Source organism: Dreissena polymorpha, unplaced genomic scaffold (genome assembly GCF_020536995.1).
Source record: "Dreissena polymorpha isolate Duluth1 unplaced genomic scaffold, UMN_Dpol_1.0 chrUn003, whole genome shotgun sequence".
Lineage (NCBI taxonomy): Eukaryota > Metazoa > Mollusca > Bivalvia > Myida > Dreissenidae > Dreissena > Dreissena polymorpha.
In genome coordinates, this window is record NW_026273317.1 from 587,948 (window position 1) to 603,826 (window position 15,879).

A 15,879-nucleotide genomic window follows, 5' to 3' on the forward strand; every position below is an offset into this window, starting at 1 on the left:
AACTGTTAAACACTATTGATTACATACACACACTCACTGTCTGCAGTGTTCCAGTGGTAAAGTATAAACGGGCAGATGCGGTGGTTATCGTTCTTAGGGTAGTTAAGAGCAGACTGACTTGCAACACATACCACTAACCTTAGTTGTCCGCAAGCAAACAACTGAAAACCAAGCCGACCAATTAGACTACTTGAAACACCACATACTGTCTGAACTACCATTATTTGAATGGGACTACCATTGGTAAATTTAGTCTAAAAGTAGTCAGGTTTATTTGAACCTGGGTATTAACTCTCTCAGTGCTGAAACCGAATTTTGAAGGCCTTTGCAAACAGTTTGGATCCAGATGAGACACCACAGAACATGGCGTCTCATCAGGATCCAAACTATTTGCTATTCTGATAGTATTCTTTGGAAAAAAACCAAAGAAAATGCTAATTTTTCAAAATTCAGCAGACAACATTTTAGCAGATGACAAATTTCTCAGCATGCAAAGAGTTAAATTTCGTTGTTTAAAAGATTCAGACAGTATGGAGTTCCAGATTACAACTTTAAGAACATTATCCAGTTTGGTTGGCTGTCCCGATACTGAACAAATCTTCCTTTTAACGTCATTTTCCAAAATATCAGTTTTGGCCATGTATGTATTTTTCTGTGGTGTATAGGCAATAAGAAAACTCCTCACAGTGATTACATTCTTTTCATGCGCGCAAAAAAATGACCATCTCCTTAGGGAAAACAAGCACATGCGCGTAAGAGGAGACACACTGTGAGGACTTTAGGCAATCGTTGTTTGCCTTATAACACTTTCAGATTTGACGCGTTTTTCTCTTGGTGATGTCTGGTTTCAATATTTATACATTTAAAATGAGCCGCAACATTCTATGTTTCTAGTAAAGTGATAATTTAAAAATTATGAAACATCAGAACTCCTTTGTGATATTTTGAACACTGTGTGCTTGTGTGCTTTTCGATGATAAAAAAGCATTTATTTTTAATCAAAATTTATTAGTCGCAAATATAGCACGACATCATATCATCAATTAAACAGTTTAAAAGATTAGTATGTGTATTTTAATTTGACAATTATTCACATACATACATATACAAAGGCAGTATAAGATAGAAATACAAATATACATACATGTATAATATGAATGAATAAATACAAACATAAAGCAAATATGTGGCACTATTAATTTGTTCAAAATATATAACATTATATGATATACGCAATGATTAGAATACATTTACTCGTTAAACAATGCCATAAGCTAATTGTTTGATCAAGGGTTTACAGTGAATATATTTAATTATGCAGTCATGTGGTTTTGTCTACCCAAAAATATATAACTATAATTGGTCTACTGTTCACTGATTCACACATTTCTACTGGTTGATGAATTATCAATTATAAATATACTTAACAAAAATATATAACTATAATTGGTCTACTGTTCACTGATTCACACATTTCTACTGGTTGATGAATTATCAATTATAAATATACTTAACAAAATATATAGCTATAATTGGTCTACTGTTCACTGATTCACACATTTCTACTGGTTGATGAATTATCAATTATAAATATACTTAACAAAAATATATAACTATAATTGGTCTACTGTTCACTGATTCACACATTTCTACTGGTTGATGAATTATCAATTATAAATATACTTAACAAAAATATATAGCTATAATTGGTCTACTGTTCACTGATTCACACATTTCTACTGGTTGATGAATTATCAATTATAAATATACTTAACAAAAATATATAGCTATAATTGGTCTACTGTTCACTGATTCACACATTTCTACTGGTTGATGAATTATCAATTATAAATATACTTAACAAAAATATATAACTATAATTGGTCTACTGTTCACTGATTCACACATTTCTACTGGTTGATGAATTATCAATTATAAATATACTTAACAAAAATATATAACTATAATTGGTCTACTGTTCACTGATTCACACATTTCTACTGGTTGATGAATTATCAATTATAAATATACTTAACAAAAATATATAACTATAATTGGTCTACTGTTCACTGATTCACACATTTCTATTGGTTGATGAATTATCAATTATAAATATTCTTAACAGAATACTAATCACATGTAAAATTGCATTACAATGCATACATATTTGAATACACAAACCACCAAAATTAAACAATTAAGTTATACAACAGTCACACACACAGGGATTAAAAGGCCTGCATATTAGAAATAAAAACACAAAATGCCTAAATGAAAATTATAAAAGCAAACTAATTATTTTTTAAATGCATACAATGGAAAGTGCTTACAAAAATTGTATAACTGTCAGCTAGTCTATAAAAGACATTGTCAAAAGAGGAGCTTGTATTGGAAGCAACATTCTATTTAAGTGCTTAAAACATACATGGATAACGCAAGCAATTAGAAACGATAAATAAGAACATGCCAATATACATGATATACTTGAATAATATTACATATCTACTAGTTATTTTGCGAATGATTTTCAATAGCATTTCTACTATGGTGATTGTTTAATGGTTAATAAAAATGATCATAGTAATATATCTAAAATATGAGTCATTTATTACAATCGCCTATTCCATTGGTAAGTCTTCCAAATCAGACAGTGACGACCTTCGTACGCCTTGCAGCATCATCCCAGGTATTGTCAAAGAGGAACCAAAGGTAACACTTTCATTTGACTGATGGGTTTCGAGCATATTTGATGTTCCATTCGTAGAATGATGTTCAGAAACGGACTCAAATGTGTCTGAATATGTGTTTTCAGTAAAATCATCGTTTAGGTCTCCAGCTTGTGATGAATTCGCCGTTTCTTCGTAAGAATAAAGTTCTTTTGATGTGATATCAGAAAGAGTTGATAACATAACGGAGTCATCTGACTTTTCGAGGTTTTCTAAGTTTGATTTATTTTCATGTCTTAAATCTACCTTTTCACTTACTTTTGTTGTAGACCCAGTTAAACTTATTGTTATCTCAACTTTATCTTCATTTTCAGTTTTCAACTTTTCATCTTCCATTACCTTGGGAATAAAATCGGTATGTTTAATAACGGACTGCGTTTCCTTTTCCTGGTGATGGGTGCTTTCTTGATTCCTTACCTCCTCTGAGACGGTTTCCATGTCTGGTCGATTTTCATTTTCTTTCTCAATATAATCTTTGGGTTTAACATAGTCCCTCTGGTTTGTACCTTCTTCTAATGCCACCTTGTCCAATAGACCTTGCTCTTTGTCTTCTAGGATGTCATTTCCTTTTTCACGTGTGTCTACGGATATCTCGTTTTCTAATTCATCATCAGTTTCAGTGTTTATCATATTTTCGAATTTTTCATCAACTTTTTCATTCCTTTTGATGACTTCAGTGTCGATCTTTTTGCTATTGATGTCTTGTTTATTGATGCCAATTTCAGATTCAGCTACACTTAATACGTGTTCCCATTCAGTATATCTGTCATCTTCACATATTTGTTTAAATACAGCTTGTACGATACGCTCGGCTATGATTTCAAGAGTTTCATCATCGCAATTCACATTGTCTTCATTCTCTTCGACAACATCTGTCACTTTCTCTTGTTCATTACATGCATTTTCACTCCCGGTTGTCTCCATCTTAGCTTCTTTTTCAGACATGCTTTCATTTCTATTCTCATCTTTGGAGAGGGGTTCCCTGAGGACGTATGGCTCATATTTAGGCATTTCAGTGACACCATTTGTCTGGGTTTTTACGGCCTTTTCATCACTTTTGGCGGATTGATAATTTTCATCTTGTACTTCTACTAATTTAGTTTGCTTGTAACTATTGAACTCATATATCAACTTTACGCTTCCAATTACGTGGTCATCAGCCCCTTTGTCTTTTTCATGTTCCATATCGTCATTCATTACTGCATTCACCCGTTTAACCATTGCGTCGTCTTCTGTTTTATTGGATTGCTGGTTCTCATCTTTAATTGCACCTGTTGCAGTTTCATGTAACAGTTTCCCATCTTCTTTCATATCAGGGATGTCATTTTTTACACTGACACGTTCAGTATCAGAAGGACTGTCATTTTCTTTAGAAATTGTTCCTTCGGCGTGTAATTTGGCTATTCCTCCAATTTTAGTTTCTTTTGCCTCCTCCTCAGTAATGTTTCCGTTTGTAATGCCTTCATGTGCATCAATTTTATAAAGATATGGCGGTCTCTCCCCTTCTAGCAATTTTAGAGTGTCGTTAGTCGCATTTATTTTGGTTTCTACCTCACCGATTGTGAAAAGTTCATGTTCAACTTCCACACCTTTTGGCGACATTTGCATGTTAGGCTCAGACTCAGATATTCTGTCTATTGCATTATAAGAAAAACTTTCATTTTCTAAAGCATCGGTTTCTTCGATCTTAAGTTTTTCCCTTCCTCCAATTTCAATTTTCTCTACCTCATCCTCAGTAACATTTTTGCGTTTGTCTTGCTCATTTGCATCATGTTCATGTATATATACTGGTTTCTTACGGACTGTAAGAACGTCCTTAGACGGAATTACTGCATTTTCAACGTTTTCATCTCCAAATGATGTCATTTCAAATTCTCGCTCATACTCAGATATGCTATCAATAACATTTCTTTTACTGCCTTCTTGTGTATTAGTTTCCACGTGTTCATTAATTTCCACAGTCTTAAGTATAGGAACTTGTTCTGCTTCCGTATCAGTGGTTTGCACTATCGGCTCCTCCGTATGTTTTTCAGTTAACACCATGTCCAACTGATAATCTCTTCCCGAAAAACGCTTATTTTCTTTATCAACGTTCACTGCCAGTTTCCTATTTTCAAAATCACCAGGTACAGATTTAATAGCATCTTGACTGGAAATTAATTCACTTTTGCTGTCTTGCTCATTTAAATCTGTTTCAACTTTATTTGTCTGATTAGCAACTGTTTCTTCTTCAATTTTGTTGCATTTATCATCATCTCTTTTGATAATTTCCGACTCAGCGGTATCTTCGTCGTTTTCATTTCCGATGCCGTCCTTTATTACTTCATTCACATGTCTGTCTACAAGTTCTGATTCAGTATCAGAGGTTTGCTGCCTGTCCTTTTCAATTGTTCGTGTTAACAATGTGCTCTGTTCTGTGCTTTGCTCTAAAATTCTGTCATGGACATCGGTATATTCATATTTCGTATTTTCTGATTGATGCACGTCTGTTTCATTAGTCAATGTATTAGAGACACTTCCCCTTTTGCTGTCGGACTCATTTGCCACTTTTTCACATTCATCTACCAGTGTTGCATCTTCTTTAGTTTTATTATCATTATGTGTCTTACTGAGGCGTTCAGTATCAGACAAACTGACGTTTTGTATAGCAAATAGTCCTTCGACATTTAGTCCTTTACGCTTGTCCACGTCGTCATTTATTTCATGATTCATCCGTCTAGTATCGAGTTCCGATTCAGTATCAGTAGTTTGCTGCATATTGTCTTCAATTTGTTCTGTTAACAATGTGTTCTTTAAGCGTTGTTGCTCTAATATTCTGTCCTGATCATCGATATACTCATATTTTGCATTCTCTAATTGGTTAAATTCGATTTCTTGAGTCAATGTATTAGGGCTACTATCACTGTTGCTGTCGTGCTCATATGCCCCTATTTTAGAGTCATCTATCACTTTCGTATTTTCTTGAGTTTTAGGATCGTTATGTGTCAGATTGAAGCATTCAGTATCATAAAAACAGACGTTGTTTACAGCATCGAGTCCTTCGATATTTCGTGTCTCTCGTTCTTCAATTCTAGTCTCGTGCGCTTTTCCATCAGTTATATATTCGTGTTTATCGTTATGCTTATGCGCATCTGTTTCAGATTCGTTGCACTGTTCCTCAACTGTCACCATAAGAACGTCATGAGTCGGACAAGTTGCGGTTTCGGTTTCACCCGTTGTAGTTAGTTCATGTTCAAATTTTTCTCCCACTGACGTCATTTGCTTTTCACTCTCTGACGCGTATTGTCTGTCACTTATATTATCATTGCTGCCACTATCCTTTGCAATATCCACGTTTTCATTGACCTGTTGTAGTTCCGTAATAGCAGTTTTCTCGGTCTTTTCTTCTTTAAGTTGTTCAGTTAATGCCTTGTTCAATTGATGGTCAATTTCTGAAATCCTTTCATTGTTTTCATTAACGCCTTCGACTTTCATATTTCCTAAATCTTTGTTTTCATATTGATTAATCTCTGGGCTTGAGATTATTCGATCTTGGTTGTTGTGCTCGTTTGCACCTGTTTCAGATTCACATGGCGGTTTCCTATTTTGGGTCATTTCATTAACATCATTTACCTGCCTACGTACGGTTGTTGTTTCTCTTTTTATGGTTAGATCATTTTCGTCTTCAACTTGCTCTGCTGTTAAAATGTGCTTATCAATTTCGAACTCTGGATTGAATACAATAACGTCATTGGCAGTGCCTTCGGCTTTCTCGTATTCCACGTCGTCTTGTATTTCATCACCCATGTGTTGAACAGCTGGATCTGCCGTAGGAACAGTGGTTTGCATGAATTCATCTTTAATTTTGTCCTCGAAAGCCGTGTCAATCGTAAAATCCTTTTCTAAAGTAATCTCATTTTTCTTGTCAACGCTACCTTCAACTTTATCATTTTCTAAATATCCAATTTCAGACTTATCAGCTTCTTCACTGAGTACTTTAACTGTGTGTTCCTCCTCATTTAAATCTGGTTTTAATGTATATGAAACAATCTCATCCTCGGTTGTCATTTCTTTAATATCATGTGTTTTACCAGTAAGGGTCCATTCTTCACTTTTGAGGAAATGATCATCTTGTTCTTGGATTTCTACTAACGTGGTGGTTTGCATATTCGATTTAGATTCAGGAATATTGTGAATCACCTTCTCATCAGTATCTTCGACGTTCTCCTTCTCCACGCCGTCATTCATTTCTTCAATCTTAGGTATTGTATTGAGTTCGGATTCAGTGTCAGGGGTTTGCTGCATGTCTTCTTCAAGTTTATCTGTTAACATGTCGACCTTTTGACTTTCTTCCTCTAAAATTCTGTCCTGGTCATGGGTATATTCATCATTTGTATTTTCTAACTGCTTAATTTCGGTGCCTTCAGCCAATGAATAAGAGATACTTCCACTGTCGCTGTGGTGCTCATATGCCATTATTTCACATTTATCAAACAGTTTTTTATCTTCTGTAGCTTGGGAATCGTTATGTGTCTGATTGAGGCGTTCAGTATCAGAAAAAATAACGTTTTCGACGCCTTCGATAGTTTTTGCCTCTCGTTCGTCAATTTTAGTCTCACCCGCTTCTCTCTCAGTTATATATTCGTGTTTATCGTTCTGCTTATGCGCATCTGTTTCAGATTCGTTGGCCTGTTTCTCAACTGTCACCATAAGAACATCATTTGTCGGACAAGTTGCGACTTCTACATCACCCTTTGTAGTTATTTCATGTTCAACTTTTTCTCCCACTGATGTCATTTGCATTTCACTCTCTGACGCGTATAGTCCATCACTTATTTTATCACTGGTACCATCGTCTTTTGTAATGTCCACGTTTTCATTGAACAGTTGTGCTTCCGTATCAGCAGTTTGATCGATCTTTTCTTCTTTAAGTTGTTCAGTTATTATCATGTTCAATTGATGATCAATTTCTGAAATCCTTTCATTGTTCTCATTACCGCCTTCGACTTTCATATTTCCTAAATCTTTGTCTTCATATTCATTATTCTCTGAATTTGTGATTATTCGATCTTGGTTGTTGTGCTCGTTTGCATCTGTTTCAGATTCACATGGCGGTTTCTTATTTTTGGTAATTTCATTAACATCATTTATCTGACTACTTACGGTTGTTGTTTCACTTTTTATGGTTAGATCTTTTTCGTCTTCAACTTGCTCTGCTGTTGAAATGTGCTTATCAATTTCGAACTCTGAATTGAATACCATAACGTCATTAGCAGTGCCTTCGGATTTCTCCTTATCCAGGTCGTCTTGTATTACATCACCCATGTGTTGAACAGCTGGATCTGCCGTAGGAACAATGGTTTGCATGAATTCATTTTTAATTTTGTCATCTGAAGCCGTGTCAATCGTAAAATCCTTTTCTAAAGTAATCTCATTTTTCTTATCAACGCTACCTTCAACTTTATCATTTTCTAAATATCCAATTTCAGACTTATCAGCTTCTTCACTGAGTACTTCAACTGTGTGTTCCTCCTCATTTAAATCTGGTTTTAATGTATTTGAAACAATCTTATCCTCGGTTGTCATTTCTGTAATATCATGTGTTTTACCAGTAAGGGTCCATTCTTCACTTTTGAGGAAATGATCATCATGTTCTTTGATTTCTACTAACGTGGTGGTTTGCATATCCGATTTATATTCAGGAATATTGTCAATCACCTTCTCATCAGTATCTTCGACATTCTTCTTCTCCATGCCGTCATTCATTTCTTCAATCTTAGGTATTGTATTGAGTTCTGATTCAGTATCAGGGGTTTGCTGCATGTCTTCTTCAAGTTTATCTGTTAACATGTCGACCTTTTGACTTTCTTCCTCTAAAATTCTGTCCTGATCATGGGTATATTCATCATTTGTATTTTCTAATTGCTTAATTTCGGTGCCTTGAGCCAATAAATTAGAGATACTTCCACTGTCGCTGTCGTGCTCATATGCCATTATTTCAAATTCATCAATCAGTTTTTGATCTTCTGTAGCTTGGGAGTCGTTATGAGTCTGATTCAGGCGTTCAGTATCAGAAAAAATAACGTTTTGTATAGCATCGACGCCTTCGATAGTTTTTGCCTCTCGTTCGTCAATTTTAGTCTCACCCGCTTCTCTCTCAGTTATATATTCGTGTTTATCGTTCTGCTTATGCGCATCTGTTTCAGATTCGTTGGCCTGTTTCTCAACTGTCATCATAAGAACATAATTAGTCGGACAAGTTGCGACTTCTACATCACCCTTTGTAGTTATTTCATGTTCAACTTTTTCTCCCACTGATGTCATTTGCATTTCACTCTCTGACGTGTATAGTCCATCACTTATTTTATCACTGGTACCATCGTCTTTTGAAATGTCCACGTTTTCATTGAACTGTTGTGCTTCCGTATCATCAGTTTGATCGATCTTTTCTTCTTTAAGTTGTTCAGTTATTATCATGTTCAATTGATGATCAATTTCTGAAATCCTTTCTTTGTTCTCATTAACGCCTTCGACTTTCATATTTCCTAAATCTTTGTCTTCATATTCATTATTCTCAGGGCTTGAGATTATTCGATCTTGGTTGTTGTGCTCGTTTGCATCTGTTTCAGATTCACATGGCGGTTTCCTATTTTCGGTCATTTTATTAACATCATTTACCTGACTACTTACGGTTGTTGTTTCACTTTTTATGGTTAGATCATTTTCGTCTTCAACTTGCTCTGCTGTTAAAATGTGCTTATCAATGTCAAACTCTGAATTGAATACCATAACGCCATTAGCAGTGCCTTCGGATTTCTCGTTATCCAGGTCGTCTTGTATTACATCACCCATGTGTTGAACAGCTGGATCTGCTGTACTTACAATGGTTTGCATGAATTCATCTTTAATTATGTCTTCTGAAGCCGTGTCAATCGTAAAATTCTTTTCTAAAGTAATCTTATTTTTCTTATCAACGCTACCTTCAACTTTATCATTTTCTAAATATCCAATTTCAGACTTATCAGCTTCTTCACTGTGTACTTCAACTGTGTGTTCCTCCTCATTTAAATCTGGTTTTAATGTATATGAAACAATCTTATCCTCGGTTGTCATTTCTGTAATATCATGTGTCTTACCAGTAATGGTTCCATCTTCACTTTTGAGGAAATGATCATCAAGTTCTTTCATTTCTACTAACGCGGTGGTTCGCATATTCAATTTAGATTCAGGAATATTGTCAATCACCTTATCATCAGTATCTTCGACATTTTTCTTTTCTACGCCGTCATTCATTTCTTGAATCATATGTCTTGTATTGAGTTCTGATTCAGTATCAGGGATTTGCTGCATGTCTTCTTCAAGTGCATCTGTTAACACTTTGACCTTTTGACTTTCTTCCTCTAAAATTCTGTCCTGATCATCGATATATTCATCATTTGTATTTTCTAACTGCTTAACTTCGGTGCCTTGGACCAATGAATTAGAAATACTTCCACTGTCGCTGTCGTGCTCATATACCCCTATTTCAGATTCATCAATCAATTTTTTATCTTTTTGAGTTTTAGGATCGTTTTGTGACTGACTGGGTCGTTCAGTATCAGAAAAACTGACGTTTTGTATAGCATCAAGTTTTTCAATATTTTTTGTCTCTCGTTCTTCAATTTTAGTCTCACCCGCTTCTCTCTCAGTTATATATTCGTGTTTATCGTTCTGCTTATGCGAATCTGTTTCAGATTCGTTGGCCTGTTTCTCAACTGTCACCATAAGAACATTATTAGTCGGACAAGTTGCGGATTCTACGTCACCCTTTGTAGTTTGTTCATGTTCATCTTTTTCTCCCACTGATGTCATTTGCATTTCACTCTCGGACGCGTATAGGCCGTCACTTATTTTATCACTGGTACCATCGTCTTTTGTAATGTCCACGTTTTCATTGAACTGTTGTGCTTCCGTATCAGCAGTTTGATCGATCTTTTCTTCTTTAAGTTGTCCAGTTATTATCATGTTCAATTGATGATCAATTTCTGAAATCATTTCATTGTTTTCATTAACGCCTTCGACTTTCATATTTCCTAAATCTTTGTTTTCATATTCATTATTCTCTGTGCTTGAGATTATTCTATCTTGGCTGTTGTGCTCGTTTGCATCTGTTTCATATTCACATGGCGGTTTCCTATTTTCGGTCATTTCATTAACATTATTTACCTGACTACTAACGGTTGTTCTTTCTCTTTTTATGGTTAGACCATTTTCATCTTCAATTTGCTCTGCTGTTAAAATGTGCTTATCAATTTCGAACTCTGAATTGAATACCATAACGTCATTAGCAGTGCCTTCGGCTTTCTCGTGATCCACGTCGTCTTGTATTACATCACCCATGTGTTGAACAGCTGGATCTGCCGTAGGAACAGTGGTTTGCACGAATTCATCTTTAATTTCGTCCTCGAAAGCCGTGTCAATCGTAAAATCCTTTTCTAAAGTAATCTCATTTTTCTTATCAACGCTTCCTTCAACTTTATCATTTGCTAAATATCCAATTTCAGACTTATCAGCTTCTTCACTGAGTACTTTAACTGTGTGTTCCTCCTCATTTAAATCTGGTTTTAATGTATATGAAACAATCTCATCCTCGGTTGTCATTTCTGTAATATCATGTGTTTTACCAGTAAGGGTCCATTCTTCACTATTGAGGAAATGATCATCATGTTCTTTGATTTCTACTAACGTGGTGGTTTGCATATCCGATTTAGATTCAGGAATATTGTCAATCACCTTCTCATCAGTATCTTCGACGTTCTTCTTCTCCACGCCGTCATTCATTTCTTCAATCTTAGGTATTGTATTGAGTTCTGATTCAGTGTCAGGGGTTTGCTGCATGTCGTCTTCAAGTTTATCTGTTAACATGTTGACCTTTTGACTTTCTTCCTCTAAAATTCTGTCCTGATCATGGGTATATTCATCATTTGTATTTTCTAACTGCTTAATTTCGGTGCCTTGAGCCAATGAATTAGGGATACTTCTACTGTCGCTGTCGTGCTCATATGCCATTATTTCACATTCATCAATCAGTTTTTGATCTTCTGTAGCTTGGGAATCGTTTTGTGTCTGATTGAGGCGTTCAGTATCAGAAAAAATAATGTTTTGTATAGCATCGACGCCTTCGAAAGTTTTTGCCTCTCGTTCGTCAATTTTAGTCTCACCCGCTTCTCTCTCAGTTATATATTCGTGTTTATCGTTCTGCTTATGCGCATCTGTTTCAGATTCGTTTGCCTGTTTCTCAACTGTCACCATAAGAACATCATTAGTCGGACAAGTTGTGCCTTCTACGTCACCCTTTGTAGTTATTTTATGTTCAACCTTTTCTCCCACGGATGTCATTTGCATTTCACTCTCTGACGCGTATATTCCATCACTTATTTTATCACTGGTACCATCGTCTTTTGAAATGTCCACGTTTTCATTGAACTGTTGTGCTTCCGTATCAGCAGTTTGATCGATCTTTTCTTCTTTAAGTTGTTCAGTTATTATCATGTTCAATGGATGATCAATTTCTGAAATATTTTCATTGTTCTCATTAACGCCTTTGACTTTCATATTTCCTAAATCTTTGTCTTCATATTCATAATTCTCTGGACTTGAGATTATTCGATCTTGGTTGTTGTGCTCGTTTGCAGCTGTTTCAGATTCACATGGCGGTTTCTTATTTTCGGTAATTTCATTAACATCCTTTACCTGACTACTTACGGTTGTTGTTTCACTTTTTATGGTTAGATCATTTTCGTCTTCAACTTGCTCTGCTGTTGAAATGTGCTTATCAATTTCGAACTCTGAATTGAATACCATAACGCCATTAGCAGTGCCTTCGGATTTCTCGTTATCCACGTCGTCTTGTATTACATCAACCATGTGTTGAACAGCTGGATCTGCCGTAGGAACAATGGTTTGCATGAATTCATCTTTAATTTTGTCTTCTGAAGCCGTGTCAATCGTAAAATCCTTTTCTAAAGTAATCTTATTTTTCTTATCAACGCTACCTTCAACTTTATCATTTTCTAAATATCCAATTTCAGACTTATCAGTTTCTTCTCTGAGTACTTCAACTGTGCGTTCCTCCTCATTTAAATCTGGTTTTAATGTATATGAAACAATCTTATCCTCGGTTGTCATTTCTGTAATATCATGTGTCTTACCAGTAACGGTTCCATCTTCACTTTTGAGGAAATGATCTTCAAGTTCTTTCATTTCTACGAACGCGGTGGTTCGCATATCCGATTTAGATTCAGGAATATTGTCAATCACCTTATCATCAGTATCTTCGACGTTTTTCTTTTCCACGCCGTCATTTATTTCTTCAATCTTAGGTATTGTATTGAGTTCTGATTCAGTGTCAGGGGTTTGCTGCATGTCTTCTTCCAGGTTATCTGTTAACTTTTTGACCTTTTGACTTTCTTCCTCTAAAATTCTGTCCTGGTCATCGGTATATTCATCATTTGTATTTTCTAACTTCTTAACGTCGGTGCCTTGAGCCATTGAATTAGAGATACTTCCACTGTCGCTGTCGTGCTCATATACCCCTATTTCAGATTCATCAATCAATTTTTTATCTTCTTTAGTTTTAGGATCGTTATGTGTCTGACTGGGTCGTTCAGTATCAGAAAAACTGACATTTTGTATAGCATCGAGTTTTTCAATATTTTTTGTCTCTCCCTTTTCAATTTTAGTCTCACCCGCTTCTCTCTCAGTTATATATTCGTATTTATTGTTATGCTTATGCGCATCTGTTTCAGATTCGTTGGCCTGTTTCTCAACTGTCACCATAAGAACATCATTAGTCGGACAAGTTGCGACTTCTACGTCACCCTTTGTAGTTAGTTCATGTTCATCTTTTTCTCCCACTGACGTCATTTGCATTTCACTCTCTGACGCGTATAGGCCGTCACTTATTTTATCACTGGTACCATCGTCTTTTGTAATGTCCACGTTTTCATTGAACTGTTGTGCTTCCGTATCAGCAGTTTCTTTAATTTGTTCAGTTATTATCATGTTCAATTGGTGATCAATTTCTGAAATCCTTTCATTGTTTTCATTAACGCCTTCGACTTTCATATTTCCTAATTCTTTGTCTTCATATTCATTATTCTCTGGACTTGAGATTATTTGATCTTGGTTGTTGTGCTCGTTTGCAGCTGTTTCAGATTCACATGGCGGTTTTTTATTTTCGGTCATTTCATTAACATCATTTACCTGACTACTTACGGTTGTTGTTTCACTTTTTATGGTTAGATCATTTTTGTCTTCAACTTGCTCTGTTGTTGAAATGTGCTTATCAATTTCGAACTCTGAATTGAATACCATAACGCCATTAGCAGTGCCTTCGGATTTCTCGTTATCCAGGTCGTCTTGTATTACATCACCCATGTGTTGAACAGCTGGATCTGCTGTAGGAACAATGGTTTGCATTAATTCATTTTTAATTTTGTCTTCTGAAGCCGTGTCAATCGTAAAATCCTTTTCTAAAGTAATCTCATTTTTCTTATCAACGCTACCTTCAACTTTATCATTTTCTAAATATCCAATTTCAGACTTATCAGCTTCTTCACTAAGTACTTCAACTGTGTGTTCCTCCTCATTTAAATCTGGTTTTAATGTATATGAAACAATCTTATCCTCGGTTGTCATTTCTGTAATATCATGTGTTTTACCAGTAAGGGTCCATTCTTCACTTTTGAGGAAATGATCATCATGTTCTTTGATTTCTACTAACGTGGTGGTTTGCATATCCGATTTAGATTCAGGAATATTGTCAATCACCTTCTCATCAGTATCTTCGACATTCTTCTTCTCCATGCCGTCATTCATTTCTTCAATCTTAGGTATTGTATTGAGTTCTGATTCAGTATCAGGGGTTTGCTGCATGTCTTCTTCAAGTTTATCTGTTAACATGACGACCTTTTGACTTTCTTCCTCTAAAATTCTGTCCTGATCATGGGTATATTCATCATTTGTATTTTCTAATTGCTTAATTTCGGTGCCTTGAGCCAATAAATTAGAGATACTTCCACTGTCGCTGTCGTGCTCATATGCCATTATTTCAAATTCATCAATCGGTTTTTGATCTTCTGTAGCTTGGGAGTCGTTATGTGTCTGATTGAGGCGTTCAGTATCAGAAAAAATAACGTTTTGTATAGCATCGATGCCTTCGATAGGTTTTGCCTCTCGTTCGTCAATTTTAGTCTCACCCGCTTCTCTCTCAGTTATATATTCGTGTTTATCGTTCTGCTTATGCGCATCTGTTTCAGATTCGTTGGCCTGTTTCTCAACTGTCACCATAAGAACATCTTTAGTCGGACAAGTTGCGGCTTCTACGTCACCCTTTGTAGTTATTTCATGTTCAACTTTTTCACCCACTGATATCATTTGCATTTCACTCTCTGACGCGTATAGGCCGCATAGGCGTACAGCAGTTTGATCGATCTTTTCTTCTTTAAGTTGTCCAGTTATTATCATGTTCAATTGATGATCAATTTCTGAAATCATTTCATTGTTTTCATTAACGCCTTCGACTTTCATATTTCCTAAATCTTTGTTTTCATATTCATTATTCTCTGTGCTTGAGATTATTCTATCTTGGCTGTTGTGCTCATTTGCATCTGTTTCATATTCACATGGCGGTTTCCTATTTTCGGTCATTTCATTAACATTATTTACCTGACTACTTACGGTTGTTCTTTCTCTTTTTATGGTTAGACCATTTTCATCTTCAATTTGCTCTGCTGTTAAAATGTGCTTATCAATTTCGAACTCTGAATTGAATACCATAACGTCATTAGCAGTGCCTTCGGCTTTCTCGTAATCCACGTCGTCTTGTATTACATCACCCATGTGTTGAACAGCTGGATCTGCCGTAGGAACAATGGTTTGCATGAATTCATCTTTAATTTCGTCCTCGAAAGCCGTGTCAATCGTAAAATCCTTTTCTAAAGTAATCTCATTTTTCTTATCAACGCTACCTTCAACTTTATCATTTTCTAAATATCCAATTTCAGACTTATCAGCTTCTTCACTGAGTACTTTAACTGTGTGTTCCTCCTCATTTAAATCTGGTTTTAATGTATATGAAACAATCTCATCCTCGGTTGTCATTTCTGTAATATCATGTGTTTTACCAGTAAGG

General features: G+C 35.5%; 3 protein-coding genes across 3 annotated transcripts in view; 1 reads left to right on the forward strand and 2 right to left on the reverse strand.

Annotated features, from left to right (window-relative positions):
- The window catches only part of LOC127863242 (sentrin-specific protease 1-like), a 289,205-nt gene that overhangs the window by 88,372 nt on the left and 184,954 nt on the right, over positions 1-15,879 (forward strand). The gene's annotated exons all lie outside the window — the stretch shown is intronic.
- LOC127863263 (uncharacterized) lies at positions 1,795-9,998 on the reverse strand. Its single transcript, XM_052402663.1, has one exon. The coding sequence runs from the start codon at positions 9,996-9,998 to the stop codon at positions 2,619-2,621; it is 7,380 nt and encodes a 2,459-aa protein (XP_052258623.1). The 3' UTR covers positions 1,795-2,618.
- Positions 10,106-15,848, reverse strand: LOC127863264 (biorientation of chromosomes in cell division protein 1-like 1). The gene is made up of 2 exons (XM_052402664.1): positions 10,379-15,848; positions 10,106-10,113 (listed from the first exon to the last, which is right to left on the reverse strand). The coding sequence occupies exons 1-2, from the start codon at positions 15,846-15,848 to the stop codon at positions 10,106-10,108; spliced, it is 5,478 nt and encodes a 1,825-aa protein (XP_052258624.1).

What these genes read in the sequence shown, in the direction of transcription:
- LOC127863264 (XM_052402664.1), bottom strand. Translation starts at nt 15,848, where the DNA reads ATGACAACCGAGGATGAGATTGTTTCATATACATTAAAACCAGATTTA.
- LOC127863263 (XM_052402663.1), bottom strand. Translation starts at nt 9,998, where the DNA reads ATGAATGACGGCGTAGAAAAGAAAAATGTCGAAGATACTGATGATAAG.